Here is a 22,007-nt window from a genome sequence, read left to right on the forward strand (position 1 = left end):
ATTTTTGACTGTCCTCCTAAATTTTTGACAGTGCTCCTAAATTTTTGACTGTGCTCCTAAATTTTTGACTGTGCTCCTAAATTTTTGACAGTTTTCCTAAATTTTTGACGTGCTTCAAAATTTTTGACTGTCCTCCTAAATTTTTGACTGTGCTCCTAAATTTTTGACTGTGCTCTAATTTTTTGACTGTGCTTCTAAATTTTTGACTGTGCTCCTAAATGTTTGATTGTGCTTCTAAATTTTTGACTGTGCTCCTAAATATTTGACTGTGCTTCTAAATTTTTGACTGTCCTCCTAAATTTTTGACTGTGGTCCTAAATTTTTGACTGTCCTCCTAAATTTTTGACAGTGCTCCTAAATGTTTGACTGTGCTTCTACATTTTTGACTGTGCTCCTAAATTTTTGACTGTGCTTCTACATTTTTGACGGTCCTCCTAAATTTTTGACTGTGCTTCTAACTTTTTGACTGTCCTCCTAAATTTTTGACAGTGCTCCTAAATGTTTGACTGTCCTCCTACATTTTTGACTGTGCTCCTAAATGTTTGACTGTCCTCCTAAATTTTTGACTGTGCTCTTAAATTTTTGACTGTCCTCCTAAATTATTGACTGTGCTTCTACACTTTTGACTGTGCTCCTAAATTTTTGACTGTGCTTCTACACTTTTGACTGTGCTCCTAATTTTTTGACATGCTTCAAAATTTTTGACTGTGCATCTAAATTTTTGACGTGCTTCTAAATTTTTGACTGTCCTCCAAAAATTTTGACAGTGCTCCTAAATTTTTGACTGTGCTCCTAAGTTTTTGACTGTGCTCCTAAATTTTTGACAGTTTTCCTAAATTTTTTGACTGTGCTTCTAAATTTTTGACTGTGCTTCAAAATTTTTGACAGTGCTTCTAAATTTTTGACTGTGCTCCTAAATTTTTGACTGTGCTCCTAAATTTTTGACTGTGCTCCTAAATTTTTGACTGTCCTCCTAAATTTTTGACTGTGCTCCTAAATTTTTGACTGTGCTCCTAAATGTTTGACTGCTTCTACATTTTTGACCGCTCCTAAATTTTTGACTGTCCTTCTAAATTTTTGACTGTGCTCCTAAATTTTTGACAGTGCTCCTACATTTTTGACTGTGCTCCTAAATTTTTGACTGTGCTTCTAAATTTTTGACTGTGCTCCTACATTTTTGACTGTGCTCCTAAATGTTTGATTTACCTCCTAAATTTTTGACTGTGCTCCTACATTTTTGACTGTGCTTCTAAATTTTGGACTGTCCTCCTAAATTTTTGACTTTGCTCCTAAATTTTTGACTGTGCTCCTAAATTTTGGACTGTGCTCCTAAATGTTTGACTGTCCTCCTAAATGTTTGACTCTGCTTCTACATTTTTGACTGTGCTCCTAAATTTTTGACTGTCCTCCTAAATGTTTGACTGTCCTCTTAAATGTTTGACTCTGCTTCTACATTTTTGACTGTGCTCCTAAATTTTTGACTGTGCTTCTACACTTTTGACTGTGCTCCTAATTTTTTGACTGTGCTTCAAAATTTTTGACTGTGCTCCTAAATTTTTGACTGTGCTTCTACATTTTTGACTGTGCTCCTAAATTTTGGACTGTGCTTCTACATTTTTGACCGCTCCTAAACTTTTGACTGTCCTTCTAAATTTTTGACAGTGCTCCTAAATTTTTGACAGTGCTCCTAAATTTTTGACTGTCCTCCTACATTTTTGACTGTGGTCCTAAATTTTTGACTGTCCTCCTAAATTTTTGACAGTGCTCCTAAATGTTTGACTGTGCTTCTACATTTTTGACTGTGCTCCTAAATTTTTGACTGTGCTTCTACATTTTTGACGGTCCTCCTACATTTTTGACTGTGCTTCTAACTTTTCTACTGTCCTCCTAAATTTTTGACAGTGCTCCTAAATGTTTGACTGTCCTCCTACATTTTTGACTGTGCTCCTAAATGTTTGACTGTCCTCCTAAATTTTTGACTGTGCTCTTAAATTTTTGATTGTCCTCCTAAATTATTGACTGTGCTTCTACACTTTTGACTGTGCTCCTAAATTTTTGACTGTGCTTCTACACTTTTGACTGTGATCCTAATTTTTTGACATGCTTCTAAATTTTTGACTGTGCATCTAAATTTTTGACTGTGCTTCTAAATTTTTGACTGTCCTCCAAAAATTTTGACAGTGCTCCTAAATTTTTGACTGTGCTCCTAAGTTTTTGACTGTGCTCCTAAATTTTTGACAGTTTTCCTAAATTTTTTGACTGTGCTTCTAAATTTTTGACTGTGCATCAAAATTTTTGACAGTGCTTCTAAATTTTTGACTGTGCTCCTAAATTTTTGACTGTGCTCCTAAATTTTTGACTGTGCTCCTAAATTTTTGACTGCTTCTACATTTTTGACCGCTCCTAAATTTTTGACTGTCCTTCTAAATTTTTGACTGTGCTCCTAAATTTTTGACAGTGCTCCTAAATTTTTGACAGTGCTCCTAAATTTTTGACTGTGCTCCTACATTTTTGACTGTCCTTCTAAATTTTTGACTGTGCTCCTAAATTTTTGACTGTGCTCCTAAATTTTTGACAGTGCTCCTAAATTTTTGACAGTGCTTCTAAATTTTTGACTGTGCTCCTAAATTTTTGACTGTGCTCCTAAATTTTTGACTGTGCTCCTAAATTTTTGACTGCTTCTACATTTTTGACCGCTCCTAAATTTTTGACTGTCCTTCTAAATTTTTGACTGTGCTCCTAAATTTTTGACTGTGCTCCTAAATTTTTGACTGTGCTTCTAAATTTTTGACTGTGCTCCTACATTTTTGACTGTGCTCCTAAATGTTTGATTTACCTCCTAAATTTTTGACTGTGCTCCTACATTTTTGACTGTGCTTCTAAATTTTGGACTGTCCTCCTAAATTTTGGACTTTGCTCCTAAATTTTTGACTGTGCTCCTAAATTTTGGACTGTGCTCCTAAATGTTTGACTGTCCTCCTAAATGTTTGACTCTGCTTCTACATTTTTGACTGTGCTCCTAAATTTTTGACTGTCCTCCTAAATGTTTGACTGTCCTCTTAAATGTTTGACTCTGCTTCTACATTTTTGACTGTGCTCCTAAATTTTTGACTGTGCTTCTACACTTTTGACTGTGCTCCTAATTTTTTGACTGTGCTTCAAAAATTTTGACTGTGCTCCTAAATTTTTGACTGTCCTTCTACATTTTTGACTGTGCTCCTAAATGTTTGACTGTGCTTCTACATTTTTGACTGTGCTCCTAAATTTTGGACTGTGCTTCTACATTTTTGACCGCTCCTAAACTTTTGACTGTCCTTCTAAATTTTTGACTGTGCTCCTAAATTTTTGACTGTCCTCCTAAATTTTGGACTTTGCTCCTAAATTTTTGACTGTGCTTCTAAATTTTTGACTGTGCTCCTACATTTTTGACTGTGCTCCTAAATGTTTGATTTACCTCCTAAATTTTTGACTGTGCTCCTACATTTTTGACTGTGCTTCTAAATTTTTGACTGTCCTCCTAAATTTTGGACTTTGCTCCTAAATTTTTGACTGTGCTCCTAAATTTTGGACTGTGCTCCTAAATGTTTGACTGTCCTCCTAAATGTTTGACTCTGCTTCTACATTTTTGACTGTGCTCCTAAATTTTTGACTGTCCTCCTAAATATTTGACTGTCCTCCTAAATGTTTGACTCTGCTTCTACATTTTTGACTGTGCTCCTAAATTTTTGACTGTGCTTCTACACTTTTGACTGTGCTCCTAATTTTTTGACTGTGCTTCAAAATTTTTGACTGTGCTCCTAAATTTTTGACTGTGCTTCTACATTTTTGACTGTGCTCCTAAATTTTTGACTGTGCTTCTACATTTTGACTGTGCTCCTAAATTTTTGACTGTGCTTCCACATTTTTGACTGTGCTCCTAAATTTTTGACTCTGCTTCTACACTTTTGACTGTGCTTCTAAATTTTTGACTGTGCTCCTAAATTTTTGAGACTGCTTCTAAATTTTTGACTGTGCTTCTAAATTTTTGACTGTTCTTCTACATTTTTGACAGTGCTTCTAAATTTTTGACTGTGCTCCTAAATTTTTGACTGTGATTCTAAATTTTTGACTGTGCTTCTATTTTTTTGACTGTGCTCCTACATTTTTGACTGTGCTTCTAAATTTTTGACAGTGCTTCTAAATTTTTGACAGTGCTCCTAAATTTTTGACAGTGCTCCTAAATTTTTGACTGTGCTTCTAAATTTTTGACTGTGCTCCTAAATTTTTGACTGTGATTCTAAATTTTTGACTGTCCTCATACATTTTTGACTGTGCTCCTAATTTTTTGACTGTGCTTCTACACTTTTGACTGTGCTCCTAAATTTTTGAATGTGCTTCTACATTTTTGACTGTGTTCCTAAATGTTTGACTGTCCTCCTACATTTTTGACTGTGCTTCTACATTTTTGGCTGTGCTTCTACAATTTTGACTGTGCTCCTAAATTTTTTACTGTGCTTCTACATTTTTGGCTGTGCTTCTACAATTTTGACTGTGCTCCTAAATTTTTGACTGTGCTCCTAAATTTTTGAGACTGCTTCTAAATTTTTGACTGTGCTCCTAAATTTTTGTGTGTGCTCCTAAATTTTTGACTGTGCTCCTAATTTTTTGACCGTGCTACTAAATTTTTGACTGTGCTTCTAAATTTTTGACAGTGCTTCTAAATTTTTGACTGTGATTCTAAATTTTTGACTGTGCTTCTAATTTTTTGACTGTGCTCCTAAATTTTTAACTGTGCTTCTAAATTTTTGACAGTGCTTCTAAATTTTTGACAGTGCTCCTAAATTTTTGACAGTGCTCCTAAATTTTTGACTGTGCTTCTAAATTTTTGACTGTGCTTCTACATTTTTGACTGTGCTTCTACATTTTTGACTGTGCTCCTAAATTTTTGACTGTGCTTCTACATTTTGACTGTGCTCCTAAATTTTTGACTGTGCTTCCACATTTTTGACTGTGCTCCTAAATTTTTGACTCTGCTTCTACACTTTTGACTGTGCTTCTAAATTTTTGACTGTGCTCCTAAATTTTTGACTGTGCTTCTAAATTTTTGACTGTGCTCCTAAATTTTTGACTGTGATTCTAAATTTTTGACTGTCCTCCTAAATTTTTGACTGTGCTCCTAATTTTTTGACTGTGCTTCTACACTTTTGACTGTGCTCCTAAATTTTTGAATGTGCTTTTACATTTTTGACTGTGTTCCTAAATGTTTGACTGTCCTCCTAAATTTTTGACTGTGCTTCTACATTTTTGGCTGTGCTTCTACAATTTAGACTTTGCTCCTAAATTTTTTACTGTGCTTCTACATTTTTGGCTGTGCTCCTAAATTTTTGAGACTGCTTCTAAATTTTTGACTGTGCTCCTAAATTTTTGAGACTGCTTCTAAATTTTTGACTGTGCTCCTAAATTTTTGACTGTGATTCTAAATTTTTGACTGTCCTCCTAAATTTTTGACTGTCCTCCTAATTTTTTGACTGTCCTCCTAATTTTTTGACTGTCCTCCTAAATTTTTGACTGTCCTCCTAAATTTTTGACTGTGATTCTAAATTTGTGACTGTCCTCCTAAATTTTTGACTGTCCTCCTAAATTTTTGACTGTGCTCCTAAATTTTTGACTGTGCTCCTAAATTTTTGACCGTGCTCCTAAATTTTTGTGTGTGCTCCTAAATTTTTGACTGTGCTCCTAAATTTTTGACTGTGCTTCTAAATTTTTGTGTGTGCTCCTAAATTTTTGACTGTGCTCCAAAATTTTTGACAGTGCTCCTAAATTTTTAACCGTGCTCCTAAATTTTTGACTGTGCTTCTAAATTTTTGTGTGTGCTCCTAAATTTTTGACTGTGCTCCTACATTTTTGACAGTGCTCCTAAGTTTTTAACTGTGCTCCTAAATTTTTGACTGTGCTCCTAAATTTTTGACTGTGCTCCTAAATTTTTGACTGTGCTCCCTAATTTTTGACTGTGCTTTTAAATTTTTGACTGTGCTCCCTAATTTTTGACTGTGCTTCTACATTTTTGACTGTGCTTCTACATTTTTGACAGTGCTCCCTAATTTTTGACTGTGCTTCTACATTTTTGACTGTGCTTCTACATTTTTGACTGTGCTTCCACATTTTTGACTGTGCTCCTAAATTTTTGACTCTGCTTCTACACTTTTGACTGTGCTTCTAAATTTTTGACTGTGCTCCTAAATTTTTGAGACTGCTTCTAAATTTTTGACTGTGCTTCTAAATTTTTGACTGTTCTTCTACATTTTTGACAGTGCTTCTAAATTTTTGACTGTGCTCCTAAATTTTTGACTGTGATTCTAAATTTTTGACTGTGCTTCTATTTTTTTGACTGTGCTCCTAAATTTTTGACTGTGCTTCTAAATTTTTGACAGTGCTTCTAAATTTTTGACAGTGCTCCTAAATTTTTGACAGTGCTCCTAAATTTTTGACTGTGCTTCTAAATTTTTGACTGTGCTCCTAAATTTTTGACTGTGATTCTAAATTTTTGACTGTCCTCATACATTTTTGACTGTGCTCCTAATTTTTTGACTGTGCTTCTACACTTTTGACTGTGCTCCTAAATTTTTGAATGTGCTTCTACATTTTTGACTGTGTTCCTAAATGTTTGACTGTCCTCCTACATTTTTGACTGTGCTTCTACATTTTTGGCTGTGCTTCTACAATTTTGACTGTGCTCCTAAATTTTTTACTGTGCTTCTACATTTTTGGCTGTGCTTCTACAATTTTGACTGTGCTCCTAAATTTTTGACTGTGCTCCTAAATTTTTGAGACTGCTTCTAAATTTTTGACTGTGCTCCTAAATTTTTGTGTGTGCTCCTAAATTTTTGACTGTGCTCCTAATTTTTTGACTGTGCTTCTACACTTTTGACTGTGCTCCTAAATTTTTGAATGTGCTTCTAAATTTTTGACTGTGTTCCTAAATGTTTGACTGTCCTCCTACATTTTTGACTGTGCTTCTACATTTTTGGCTGTGCTTCTACAATTTTGACTGTGCTCCTAAATTTTTTACTGTGCTTCTACATTTTTGGCTGTGCTTCTACAATTTTGACTGTGCTCCTAAATTTTTGACTGTGCTCCTAAATTTTTGAGACTGCTTCTAAATTTTTGACTGTGCTCCTAAATTTTTGTGTGTGCTCCTAAATTTTTGACTGTGCTCCTAATTTTTTGACCGTGCTACTAAATTTTTGACTGTGCTTCTAAATTTTTGACAGTGCTTCTAAATTTTTGACTGTGATTCAAAATTTTTGACTGTGCTTCTAATTTTTTGACTGTGCTCCTAAATTTTTAACTGTGCTTCTAAATTTTTGACAGTGCTTCTAAATTTTTGACAGTGCTCCTAAATTTTTGACAGTGCTCCTAAATTTTTGACTGTGCTTCTAAATTTTTGACTGTGCTCCTAAATTTTTGACTGTGATTCTAAATTTTTGACTGTCCTCCTAAATTTTTGACTGTGCTCCTAAATTTTTGAATGTGCTTTTACATTTTTGACTGTGTTCCTAAATGTTTGACTGTCCTCCTAAATTTTTGACTGTGCTTCTACATTTTTGGCTGTGCTTCTACAATTTAGACTTTGCTCCTAAATTTTTTACTGTGCTTCTACATTTTTGGCTGTGCTCCTAAATTTTTGAGACTGCTTCTAAATTTTTGACTGTGCTCCTAAATTTTTGAGACTGCTTCTAAATTTTTGACTGTGCTCCTAAATTTTTGACTGTGATTCTAAATTTTTGACTGTCCTCCTAAATTTTTGACTGTCCTCCTAATTTTTTGACTGTCCTCCTAAATTTTTGACTGTCCTCCTAAATTTTTGACTGTCCTCCTAAATTTTTGACTGTGATTCTAAATTTGTGACTGTCCTCCTAAATTTTTGACTGTCCTCCTAAATTTTTGACTGTGCTCCTAAATTTTTGACTGTGCTCCTAAATTTTTGACCATGCTCCTAAATTTTTGTGTGTGCTCCTAAATTTTTGACTGTGCTCCTAAATTTTTGACTGTGCTTCTAAATTTTTGTGTGTGCTCCTAAATTTTTGACTGTGCTCCAAAATTTTTGACAGTGCTCCTAAATTTTTAACCGTGCTCCTAAATTTTTGACTGTGCTTCTAAATTTTTGTGTGTGCTTCTAAATTTTTGACTGTGCTCCTACATTTTTGACAGTGCTCCTAAGTTTTTAACTGTGCTCCTAAATTTTTGACTGTGCTCCTAAATTTTTGACTGTGCTCCTAAATTTTTGACTGTGCTCCCTAATTTTTGACTGTGCTTTTAAATTTTTGACTGTGCTCCCTAATTTTTGACTGTGCTTCTACATTTTTGACTGTGCTTCTACATTTTTGACAGTGCTCCCTAATTTTTGACTGTGCTTCTAAATTTTTGACTGTCCTCCTAATTTTTTTACTGTGCTCCTAAATTTTTGACTGTGCTCCTAAATTTTTGACGTGCTTCTACATTTTTGACTTTGCTCCTAATTTTTTTGACTGTGCTCCTACATTTTTGACTCTACTCCTATTTTTTTTACTGTGCTCCTAAATTTTTGACTGTGTTTAATTTTTTTTTGACTGTGCTTCTAAATTTTGTTTTTTTATTAGGAGCAAAAGTGCTTCTCAAGAAAAAGTTAGCGTAGAGCCCTGTCACGTTGAGGTTTATGAGCTGTTGTTTTACAGGAGATGGAGTACAGTCTTCTGGAGGAGCAACTGCAGAAAACGCTTTCAGATTTGGAGAAGCGAGAGAAAGCTCTAGCTCATGCTGAGATGGAGGTGAGGCATCCATGTTTCATCCCTGAGCTTCTTATAACCTGATTTCTGACTGTGATTGGGTGCATTTACATGGACGTTCTTAAGCCGATTATGCCTAATAATCTGACAATGATCATGGTCATATAGCCGCAGTAACCTGTTTTATCGGAGTAAGCTCATAAACGGCGTAAACATAAACCGGCCGACACAGAGAGTTTTTTTCCTCTTACCCCGATTTCGCGCTGCATGTAAACACATTAACCTGCTTTCTGTCGGCTTATTGAAGAGCGCATGTGCGATAGGGGACAAAAACACATATTAGAGCAGATTTAAACGCATCCAGACAGAACGAGCGTTTCGCATTAAAATAAGGACATCTATCACAAACGCAGACTCTTTTAAGACCCAGAACATTGTAAAGGTGTGTTCTCATCTCAGTCAGCAGAAGTAGAAGAGGTTCAATCTAAACGCTGCATAACTGATGAGGGGTAATATGAGCCGTAAATCTCCCGCTGACACGCTTTATTAACATCACAACTGACGAAACATTTGGGATACTCCGAGTCAGATACGGACATTATTATTATTGACGTCACTACAAGGAAATAACCGGTTTATTGATAAAGTCATGTAAACGCGGTTTACTTGCGTTGTCAGTTTACTGGTGTCCATGTAAACGGGGAAAACTGGTTATTTCAATAAGCGGATATTTGTGAGTTATCAGCTGCTGGCGTGCATGTAAACACGCTCAGGCCGGGGACACACTGCAAGCGTGTCGTGAGCGTCTCGGCTGTGTGGCATGTCCGTTTTTATTTCGGCTCCCATGTTAACCGGTTAGCGCTTGCATACTGCCTGCGTCAGCCGCGCGGAAAACGTGTGCATGCTTCAAATAGAAGAGACGCCTATTTTTCACGCGACACGCGAGCATGTTGGAAGCGTTTCTAGGCAAAATAGAATAGGAAAAGATGTTTATATGCCATTTTGACACGAATACATATTAATAAATGACATTTTCATGTTTGAAAGTCTTTAGGTTAACATCAATGCAGATATAGGCCTACTTGTAAATTAAAAACAACATAATTATCGATTTTGAAATATTAAACCTGTCAATACAGAACGAAATATTCTGTAGCCTATTTTACCGTCAATACCATATATATGTATGGTCAATAGGCTACTGCCGACGTTGTCTTTGCTGTATCAATAGGCAATATATTTATATTTAACATGAAGTATAGGGCTTCCCAGCAGCAGCACCGCTGCGTCAGACACGCTTCTGGTGTGCAAAGACAGAGAAAACGCCAGGCAGCCGCCCCGCGACTGACACGCAGCAGAAACGCCACGCTTGCAGTGTGTCTCCGGCCTCATTGTGATTTCTCATAACCTGATTTCTGACTGTGATTGTGCCGTGGCTCATTTAAGTGTGTGTGTGTGTGTGTGTGTGTGTGTGTGTAGACGCAGAGGCTGCAGAGAGAGATGCGGGCTGAGCATGAGTTTAGCATGAGAGAGATGCAGGACGGAGGTCGACGTATGAGAGAGGACTGTGCCCACCAGGTGGAGCTGGAGAGGTCAAAGGTCAAGCAGCTTGAGGATCAACTGGCCAAGCAGCGACAGCAGGTAAACCTGTGAGGTCAATCTCTGCCCTTATGAAAGCATGAGCTGTGCGGAGGCTAATGACCCCGAGGTCATGAGGTCAGACCGTTCTTAAAGGGTTAATCCAGTGTGGAGCTGTGATCTTGATCATAGGTCTCAGTGCACTGCAAAAAAATGCTCTTCTTATTTACTATTTTTGTCTTGTTTCCAGTCTAAATATCTAAAAAAAAAAAAAAATCAGATCATTTTGCCTGTTTTAAGCAAAAACTCACTTAATTTGGATTTTTTTTTTTTTTCAAGAAAACAAGCAAAAATATCTTAATGTCGTTTTACTTACCTAGTAAATGCATCTTGATTTAAGAATTGTTAGATATTTAGACTAGAAACAAGACAAAATTACTGAGTAAGAGGAGCATATTTTGCATTGGATATCTTTAATTTGCTGTATGCATATCTTTGTTTTACAAGATGATCGTGAATGTTTGTTATTGGCGTCTCGAATGTTCTGGTTATCACTGATGTAATTTATCAGCGAACAGAAAGTGCCGTTTTCTGAGATCTAGCGTCTGTTTCGTATTGACTCAGTGAAACTTTTCCCTCAGACAGCCCACCTACTGAAATACTTCAGCCTGCCGTCTCATTCCTTCCCAGAAAACATCTGGCCCGGCACGGCGCTAACAAATCAAGCAAAGTAGGTTTCTGACATGCGAAAAGAGAAGCGCGTGATGAGAGCGGCGTATATATATCGCCTTCCCTCCGGTGTCAGTAACGTGTAAACATGCATTTGTCCCGCGTCGACACTCTAACCGGTTTATCCAGGCAGAATCCTCCCCCTTCTTCTGCTTTTCTGGACACAATCTCCTCGTTTGCGAATACCAAACATGGTGTGTCAGATTTTGGCCGGCGCCTGCTTTCTGTCAGCGAGAGAAGCGGGCGAATGGAGAGCGCTTGTAAAGTTTTAGTTAGACTGGAAGCTGTCTAACACCCTTGAAGTGTTTCAGCGGTAGCCGCTCGCGAGCTGACGGATGAGCTGCTCGACAGAGACACACACACACACACACACACACAATCACTCAGACACTGCCTCACTTCTCACTGTATTTCATCAGATTTTAATGATTGAACACTATAAAGCTACTGTATTTGATTCACTAAAAGGCTCTAAAAGAAACCTGTTACACACGCACTGCAAAAAATGCTCTTATTTAGAATTTTTTTCTTGTTTCCAGTCAAAATATCTAAAAAAAATCTTAAATCAAGATGCATTTACTAGATCAGTAAAACTACATAAGATATTTTTTCTTGTTTTCTGGGGGAAAAAATCAAAATGAAGAGAGTTTCTGCTTAAAACAGGCAAAATGATCTGCCGATGGGGTGAGAAAAATAATCTTATTTCTGTTCGGAAACAAGGAACAAGATTTCAGTCAGAAATAAGTTTTTTTTGCAGTGCGTGTGTTTTGTTAAGATTAGAAAAGATTTTGAAAAGTAGCTCAAATAAATTTTGTAATATGAAAACATGACACTGCCCACTAGGGGGAAATCGAGTACCGTTTCCATGGTAATGCAACTTCCGATTTCAAAGCCGTTTTCTCAAGATGAATTTTGAGTTCGTAAGCTTTCGAATGATCCCTAATTTATGTTGATTACTCAAATATAGGACACAAAAAAAGGCCATTGAAACAAAGAGCGGCAAGTGTTAAGGATTAATTGCCAAGTTCATAAATGATGTCCCTGATTTGGGGAAAAACACTCAATGACTTGTTTTCAATTTCTGTACCTTTCATCACCGTCATGTGTATGTGAGACATTAGTACCAACAGTGGCTTTGATGCATTGATAGTTTTTGTGCAGCATCAGATTTTAATTATTTTAATCTCTTGTGTGCATTGCGTGTTGTTTTGAAGTCTTTTCTGGACACAATCTCCGCTGAAATGCGATCTCTGCGGTCGCTGTTTAAGTGACATATATTGTGGTATAATCAAAATTCATATCATAGCTAGTGTTGCACGATATACCGGTACTAGAAAAGCATTGTGATACCCTGCTATTACAAACGGTATGATATGGAACTTTATTAGTACCGGTCCTTTAAGCATGGGCGTCGGAAGCAAGTAAAAAGTGGGTGGGTCAGTAGCGGCTAAGGCAAAATATGATAGGGGGTGAAATCGTTTTGCGGGGGGTCTGGGGGTTCTCCCAATCAAAAAAATGATTTCATAGATGTGATTTCGTGCATTATGGTGCGTTTGAGGCCATATCTCTTTCCTATACCAAAAAAGACCTCAAACCAGTCAATACCAATAGTCTAATAAAAAGGCTATATTCATTTAACTGCCATAATTAACAGTTTCACAGATAATGATAATGAACAAGTTGCATGTTTTTATGCTCCGTAGGCCTATCCAGACAGAAAAAGTGCCGTTTACTAAACGATTGATTGGTCCAGACAAAATTACAGAAATCACTGAATAATTTACCGTGGCTATAGTGTAGGGGAAAGACGCATGGCATCAAGTTTTGACGCAAATCGATCAGAGGTTCGAATCCACCTTTTGCCGAACTCGCTCTACTCCCTTTCCCCATCACATATCAGATCGAAAAGGTATTTATTTTCAATAAAAAAAGAGAAAATATTAGAAAAGGGGAAATGAAGCGTTTAACATGTGTTTAATGATAAGTTTCTTAATAAGTTTCTCGGTTAAAGGGTAGTCAAGGTAAACAGACGTGCTGAATTAGAGACGATAAAAGTGAGTGGGTCCAATATCATTTGTCTTAAAAAGTGGGTGGGTCTTGTCCAACACACACACAACGGTTCCGACGCCCATGACTTTAAGGAGGACAGCGCTAATATGAGCTGTATTTCTTAATGTGCGTGGATGTGTGACAGCAGGTGTCAGGACGCGTGTGAGTTCTGCTTCCACCGTTCACTAAACACTGAAGTAGAGGAGTTAAATATATATGCGCACACTGCAAAAAATGCTTCTCTTACTCAGTATTTTTGTCTTGTTTCTAGTCCAAACATCTAAAAATTCTTAAAACAAGAAGTATTTACTAGACAAGCAAAAGTAATTGTCTTGTTTTGGGAAAAATAACTCAAAATGAAAGCCCCTTTCACACTGCATGTCGGACCCGCAATATTCCCGGAGCATTGCCGGGTCTCCTTCTGTGTGAAAGCACCACGTCCCGGCAATGATTACCGAACTGAACCCGGGTCGGGGACCTAGTAATATTGCGGGGTTCGATCCGGGACGAGCGCTGTGTGAACAAAAGCCGAAACTAATGCCGCAACGTGTACGTAGTTATCGTGCGACTCCTAGAGCTTGTTTTTTCAATAACACAACCCTGCAGTGCCAGAAGAGCTCGTCGGTGTTTTAAACGCAGAGAGTGTTCGTATACAAAAGAAACTAAAATTAAACAAGCAGAAATGAGCACAAACTGGACACAAGTCGAGACCACGGAGCTCCTTACTATCCGCGCTGAAGCGGAGATCGCTCGCCGTTATACGTCACATCCGGATGTCACGTGTCATCTCGACCCGGGACCGTTACGGGTTGTGTGTGAAAGCGCACATATTACGGTATTTCGCTGGCAGTGTGAATGGACCAAATCTAGCGGCCCGGGAACAAATGCCGGGTCGCATTATCCGTGTGTTTGCCGGAATCGCAGTGTGAAAGGGGCTTAAGAGAGTTTTTGCTTAAAATAAGATAAATAATCTGCCAATGGAGTGAGAAAAATAATCTTAATTCAAACAGAAAACAAGATTATTTTTCTCACCCCATTGGCAGATTATTTATCTTATTTTAAGCAAAAACTCTCTTCATTTTGAGTTATTTTCCCCAAAACAAGACAATTACTTTTGCTTGTCTAGTAAATGTTTCTTGTTTTAAGATTTTTTTTTTATTTTTGGACTAGAAATAAGACAAATATACTAAGTAAGAAGAGCATTTTTTGCAGTGTAATCATGTCGTTTTGACTCCTACAGATGCAAGAGGCTGAGAATAAACATCAGCAGCTGGAGAAGGAGTTTCAACATTACCGAGATCAGCAGAGCGTTCGGCCGGAGATCCGTCTGCAGTCCGAGATCAACCTGCTGACCCTCGAGAAGGTCAGACATATTTAGGTCAAATATTAAGTAATTTTGCTTTGTTTCCAGGCAAAATATCAAAACATTCTTCAATCAAGATGCATTTACTAGATCAGTAAAATTACATGAGATATATTTTGCGGTAACACTAGTATGGGGAACACATATTCACTATTAACTCCGACTTTTGCCTCATAAACTCCTAATTTCCTGCTTATTAATAGTTAGTAAGGTAGTTTTTGTAGCGTTTAAGTTTAGGTATTGGGTCGGATTAAGGGATGTAGAAAAAGCTCATGCAGAATAAGGCATTAATATGAGCTTTAGAAGTGCTCATAAACAGACAATATCACAGTAATATGCATGATCATAAGACACTAGCTAATAACTGAACCCTAAAATAAAGTGCTACCAAATCTTGATTCTTGTTTCCGTCCCAAACAGAAATAAGATTATTTTTCTCACCCCTTTGGCAGATCATTTTGCATGTTTTGTTTGTAGTTTCTTATGATCATGCATATTACTATGATATTGTCTGTTTATTAGCACTTATAAAGCTCATATTAATGCCTTATTCTGCATGAGCTTATTCTACATCCCTTAATCCGACCCAAAACCTAAACTTAAACGCTACACAAACTACCTTACTAACTATTAATAAGCAGGAAATTAGGAGTTTATTGAGGCAAAAGTCGTAGGGTGCGTCTCAATCTGCTCCCTAGTTCCGTTGTCAGGGCACTGATCAGGGAGTCAGCCCATTGACTTATGTCCTAATCAGTGCCCTGACTAGTGGACTAGGGAGCTGATTGAGACGCAGGGGTAGTTAATAGGGAATGTGTTCCCCAAACTAGTGTTACCTTCTCACCCCATTGGCAGATCATTTTGCCTGTTTTAAGCAAAAACTCACTTCATTTCGATTATACATGTGAGATATTTAGACTAGAAACAAGACAAAATACTGAGTAAGAAGAGCATTTTTAGCACCACACCATAAAAAAATACATTCAAAGTCTGTTTTGAGAATCGTATATTTTTATTATAAAGGTGGAACTGGAGCGGAAACTGGAATCGGCAACTAAATCTAAACTACATTATAAGCAGCAGTGGGGACGAGCCCTGAAGGAGCTGGCCAGATTCAAACAGGTAAGACATCTGTGACCTTTTATTAAATGTATAAATGTAAATGTGTTTAAAAGTTATGCTGAAATACTTAAAAATATCAATATAAACAATTATTGTATTCAAGTATTTATTAGAAATACTTTGAATATATTTTAAAAAATATTGTAAAGGGGTGGTGAATTGAGAAATCAACTTTCCCTGGAGTCTTTGATATATCAAAGGTCTTGCTAATATAAGATTATCCTGTAAGTTTCAGAGCTGAAAACTTCCTTGTTAGTCAAAAAAAAAGCTTTTTCATCCTCATTCCGGTGCCGCTCCTCCCTCATTCCGGTGCCGCTCCTCCCTCATTCCGGTGCCGCTCCTCCCTCATTCCGGTGCCGCTCCTCCCTCATTCCGGTGCCTCTCCTCCCTCATTCCGGTGCCTCTCCTCCCTCATTCCGGTGCCGCTCCTCCCTCATTCCGGTGCCGCTCCTCCCTCGTTCCGGTGCCGCTCCTCGCTCGTTCCGGTGCCGCTCCTCGCTCGTTCCGGTGCCGCTCCTCGCTCTTCCGGTGCCGCTCCTCGCTCATTCCGGTGCCGCTCCTCCCTCATTCCGGTGCCGCTCCTCCCTCATTCCGGTGCCGCTCCTCCCTCATTCCGGTGCCGCTCCTCCCTCGTTCCGGTGCCGCTCCTCCCTCGTTCCGGTGCCGCTCCTCCCTCGTTCCGGTGCCGCTCCTCCCTCGTTCCGGTGCCGCTCCTCGCTCTTTCCGGTGCCGCTCCTCGCTCATTCCGGTGCCGCTCCTCCCTCATTCCGGTGCCGCTCCTCGCTCATTCCGGTGCCGCTCCTCGCTCATTCCGGTGCCGCTCCTCCCTCATTACGGTGCCGCTCCTCCCTCATTCCGGTGCCGCTCCTCCCTCATTCCGGTGCCGCTCCTCGCTCATTCCGGTGCCGCTCCTCCCTCATTACGGTGCCGCTCCTCCCTCATTCCGGTGCCGCTCCTCACTCATTCCGGTGCCGCTCCTCCCTCATTCCGGTGCCGCTCCTCTCTCATTCCGGTGCCGCTCCTCGCTCATTCCGGTGCCGCTCCTCCCTCATTCCGGTGCCGCTCCTCCCTAATTCCGGTGCCGCTCCTCCCTAATTCCGGTGCCGCTCCTCGCTCATTCCGGTGCCGCTCCTCCCTCGTTCCGGTGCCGCTCCTCCCTCGTTCCGGTGCCGCTCCTCCCTAGTTCCGGTGCCGCTCCTCTCTCTTTCCGGTGCCGCTCCTCGCTCGTTCCGGTGTCGCTCCTCCCTCGTTCCGGTGCCGCTCCTCCCTCGTTCCGGTGTCGCTCCTCCCTCGTTCCGGTGCCGCTCCTCCCTCGTTCCGGTGCCGCTCCTCCCTCGTTCCGGTGCCGCTCCTCCCTCGTTCCGGTGCCGCTCCTCCCTCGTTCCGGTGTCGCTCCTCTCTCGTTCCGGTGCCGCTCCTCCCTCATTCCGGTGCCGCTCCTCCCTCATTCCGGTGCCGCTCCTCTCTCATTCTCTCCCCTCCCTGAACTGAAAGGGGAGATTAAGCTCATTAAATATGCAAATCCTATCCAATCCTAGCCGTGGGCGTTTACTTCCAAGTCTCCAGTGACACGCCCATCAAAACCCAGCGCTCAGGAGAGAGCCTCAAAACCAGTGCAGAAAATAGCCTATTACTGATTTGTTATGATGTTTGTGAATGTAAAAACCATGCAAACGCCATTAGTTGACCTCAGACAACAGTATACATTTTTTCCAGCCAGTTCATGACACATTTAAAAATGTATATAATATAAATATGTTAATAAATTATATATATTATATTAATTTATAATATTAATATTTATTTATTTCAAAGTGTTTTTATTGTTTTAAATGTACATTACACAAACAAACCAACATTCATTCTATTATGTCATACAAGGCATCCCTATCCACAAACCTCATACTGTATTTGAATTATACTAAATATACTTAAAAATATGTTAAAATTACTTTTAAATATTATAAATAAATAATAAAAATTACTGTATATAAGTTATATATTTTGTTTTTACTAAATTCAAGTTAATAAAAGTACATAAGTATATACATAACAAACTTACTATATTTAAGTTATTCTAAATATGTTTAAAAAATATATACATATATAATAAAAAAATACAAATTAAGTTATACTAATAGTACTTAAATATAATTTTAAAAATATTGTGATAAAAAATATTTTTACTGTTTATGGTTCGATTTAAAAAAATCTTTCACATTTTTTTAAATATTATAAATGCATAATAAAAAATACTGTGTTATGCTACAAATAAATGTGTATGTATATATGTGTGTGTGTGTATATATATATATATATATATATATATATATATATATATATATATATATATATATATATATATATATTTATCTTTATATACAGTCTTGTTCAAAATAATAGCAGTACAATGTGACTAACCAGAATAATCAAGGTTTTTCGTATATTTTTTATTGCTACGTGGCAAACAAGTTACCAGTAGGTTCAGTAGATTCTCAGAAAACAAATGAGACCCAGCATTCATGATATGCACGCTCTTAAGGCTGTGCAATTGGGCAATTAGTTGAATTAGTTGAAAGGGGTGTGTTCAAAAAAATAGCAGTGTGGCATTCAATCACTGAGGTCATCAATTTTGTGAAGAAACAGGTGTGAATCAGGTGGCCCCTATTTAAGGATGAAGCCAACACTTGTTGAACATGCATTTGAAAGCTGAGGAAAATGGGTCGTTCAAGACATTGTTCAGAAGAACAGCGTACTTTGATTAAAAAGTTGATTAGAGAGGGGAAAACCTATAAAGAGGTGCAAAAAATGATAGGCTGTTCAGCTAAAATGATCTCCAATGCCTTAAAATGGAGAGCAAAACCAGAGAGACGTGGAAGAAAACGGAAGACAACCATCAAAATGGATAGAAGAATAACCAGAATGGCAAAGGCTCAGCCAATGATCACCTCCAGGATGATCAAAGACAGTCTGGAGTTACCTGTAAGTACTGTGACAGTTAGAAGACGTCTGTGTGAAGCTAATCTATTTTCAAGAATCCCCCGCAAAGTCCCTCTGTTAAAAAAAAGGCATGTGCAGAAGAGGTTACAATTTGCCAAAGAACACATCAACTGGCCTAAAGAGAAATGGAGGAACATTTTGTGGACTGATGAGAGTAAAATTGTTCTTTTTGGGTCCAAGGGCCACAGGCAGTTTGTGAGACGACCCCCAAACTCTGAATTCAAGCCACAGTACACAGTGAAGACAGTGAAGCATGGAGGTGCAAGCATCATGATATGGGCATGTTTCTCCTACTATGGTGTTGGGCCTATTTATCGCATACCAGGGATCATGGATCAGTTTGCATATGTTAAAATACTTGAAGAGGTCATGTTGCCCTATGCTGAAGAGGACATGCCCTTGAAACGCTTGTTTCAACAAGACAATGACCCAAAACACACTAGTAAACGGGCAAAGTCTTGGTTCCAAACCAACAAAATTAATGTTATGGAGTGGCCAGCCCAATCTCCAGACCTTAATCCAATTGAGAACTTGTGGGGTGATATCAAAAATGCTGTTTCTGAAGCAAAACCAAGAAATGTGAATGAATTGTGGAATGTTGTTAAAGAATCATGGAGTGGAATAACAGCTGAGAGGTGCCACAAGTTGGTTGACTCCATGCCACACAGATGTCAAGCAGTTTTAAAAAACTGTGGTCATACAACTAAATATTAGTTTAGTGATTCACAGGATTGCTAAATCCCAGGGAAAAAAAAATGTTTGTACAAAATAGTTTTGAGTTTGTATAGTCAAAGGTAGACACTGCTATTTTTTTGAACACACCCCTTTCAACTAATTGCCCAATTGCACAGCCTTAAGAGCGTGCATATCATGAATGCTGGGTCTTGCTTGTTTTCTGAGAATCTACTGAACCTACTGGTAACTTGTTTGCCACGTAGCAATAAAAAATATACGAAAAACCTTGATTATTCTGGTTAGTCACATTGTACTGCTATTATTTTGAACAAGACTGTATATATATATATATTTTTTTTTTTTACTGTAATTCAACTTATCATAAAACACATCAATGTTTTTAAAAAAATATAAAAATTACTGCATTAAATTCATTATATTTATATTTTATTACTATTATTTTTACTGCATTAAACTTCATAAAATACTCACAACTTTTTTATATATTATAAATATATTACAAAAATTTTAATCTGCATAAAGTCAGAACAACAAACACTGAAATAGTGCCTTAACTCTTTAGCATTTGAATATATCTTTCCCCCATTAATGTGACACGAGAATTTGGTGTAAATGTGCTTCAGTCTCATGAAAATAATGTCACAATGTAAAAAATCTTAATGGCTCTAAAAATAGAGTTGAGTTTGTGCTCTGGATCCAGTCAGACGGCAGCGTCTGGAGCGCGCTCTGAAGACTAATGGAGGCTTTACTGCACTAAACCAGACGTGAATGCGAGTTCTCATGGAAAAACACAGTGAGAAACGGTGAGCTGTCAGGAGCCGCGGTGACCCATCGGCTGAACCCAGAACGGGCCGTACAGTATAAACAGAGGCGCCGCATGGAGCTTATCAGCCTGCTAATAACTGTTACAGACACAAAGCAGCTGGAGCGTCTGAAGCCTTTTCAAGAGCCAGATATATATATATATATAAAGAAAACATCGGATGATTCATGGCGCTCTGAGGCCTTCATAACTTCATATGATATTGAACTATAAATCAGGCCTGTATTATGTTCAACATTAAACATCTGAATATCAAGTTGGCCTGTTGGAAGATCGATGGGTGAATTTAAGTGCATCGTTTTTCACTAAACAATGTAACTTAAAGGGATAGTTCACTTCAAAATGAAAATTCGGTTATCCTTTACTCACCCTCAAGTTGTTTCAAACCTGTATGAGTTTCTTTCTTCAGCTGAACACAAGGGAAGATATTTTGAAGAATGTCAGTAACAGTTAACTGGAGCCATAGGTAAAAAAATGAGGGTTGGGCAAGTTAACGCGTTATTATCGCGTTAACGCATTTATTAATTAACGCCGACAGTTATTTTATCGCGCATTAACGTAGTTATTTATTTTTATATTGAAAGGCCCTTGCTCACTGCCTCTGAATACACACACAGACAAACCATTGGTCAGGAGAAGACAGCGCTGTCTGTAGCCTAAGCCAAGGGCTGACACTCTTTGTCTGGGACAAATAAAATATAAAAATAACCAGGAATGCGAGAATGATCCAGATTTTTTGGTTGTTTTTATTACACTCTATGTAAACAGCGATTGATGAGTGTATCTCTGCCTCTGGTACGTTAGTCGCGTTGAGGCTCGCGCTGCCCGTCTCTGAGAGACATTCGTGGAGAAATCAAAACAATTGAGCAGCGATATAAACTCACAGAAGAAACATACTGGGGGAAAACTGAGCTTTCTGTGGTTGTTGATATTTATGATTTATGATATTGTTAATAACACAAGTCGACTTTTCAATCGTGAATTGTGTAGCATCAATGGTGTAGCCTAGTTCAATAAACAGTAGCCTAATTAATATTAAGTTACTTACATTTTAGATCCAAACAACCTTTTTTGTTCCATTTCAGCGACGACAATAGCTCCAGAGGAAAGCAACACTCAGCGCGGTGTTTTGTTACTGAATGATTCAGTGTTTTGAATGAATCATTTGAATAAACGACTCAATGACTCACTCATGAAGACGATCACTTGCTCCTCCCATTGGCGGTTATGTTTAAAGTATGATTGCATGTTTTATTGAGATCATCAATCTTATAACATTATTTATTGCAGCTGTATTTTTTGCAGTTTAAATTATTTAATTTGATTTTTAACAGCCTATAGTGTCTTTACTATTATAACTGAATTTATTAATCAAATAGAAGAATTTAACATGAAAGATGATGCATGCATTTAATACGATTTTAAAAAAATGGCCTTTATAAAATTAAATAACGCCCTGGGGTGAATATCACAAATATGCAGATTTAAGTCGGCCTATGTCAAAGCTGACAGAGCACTGATGAGAATATTACTACAGAATCAATATATGTATACCACCAATTTAATTTAATTTGATTAAATTAATGTTATGATTGATATTTTCAAAAAATATTGTAACTGTTACTAACTTTTAACTGCTGTAAAAGCACCTTATTTGTTTAAAGTGTTTGCAAACCATATGTTATTGCACTTTTGTTCATTTAGCAGCACTTTTGTATTCATTATTGAATTATGCGTATACTGCGATTAATCACGATTAAATATTTTTATCGTTGCCCAGCACTAAAAAAAATACTATGGAAGTCAATGGCTCCAGTTAACTGTTTGGTTACTGACATTCTTCACAATATCTTCCCTTGTGTTCAGCTGGAGAAAGAAACTCATTCAGGTTTAACACAACTTGAGG

At 38.0% G+C, this 22,007-nt stretch overlaps 1 protein-coding gene across 2 annotated transcripts in view; it reads left to right on the forward strand.

Annotated features, from left to right (window-relative positions):
- The window catches only part of cep120 (centrosomal protein 120), a 75,950-nt gene that overhangs the window by 49,191 nt on the left and 4,752 nt on the right, over positions 1-22,007 (forward strand). For both annotated transcript variants that reach the window (XM_067414592.1, XM_067414593.1), the window contains exons 15-18: positions 8,694-8,786; positions 10,224-10,385; positions 14,341-14,463; positions 15,484-15,582. In XM_067414592.1, the coding sequence (XP_067270693.1) occupies positions 8,694-8,786; positions 10,224-10,385; positions 14,341-14,463; positions 15,484-15,582 (477 nt within the window). The remainder of the gene's footprint in view (positions 1-8,693; positions 8,787-10,223; positions 10,386-14,340; positions 14,464-15,483; positions 15,583-22,007) is intronic.

Source organism: Pseudorasbora parva, chromosome 13, assembly GCF_024679245.1.
Source record: "Pseudorasbora parva isolate DD20220531a chromosome 13, ASM2467924v1, whole genome shotgun sequence".
NCBI lineage: Eukaryota > Metazoa > Chordata > Actinopteri > Cypriniformes > Gobionidae > Pseudorasbora > Pseudorasbora parva.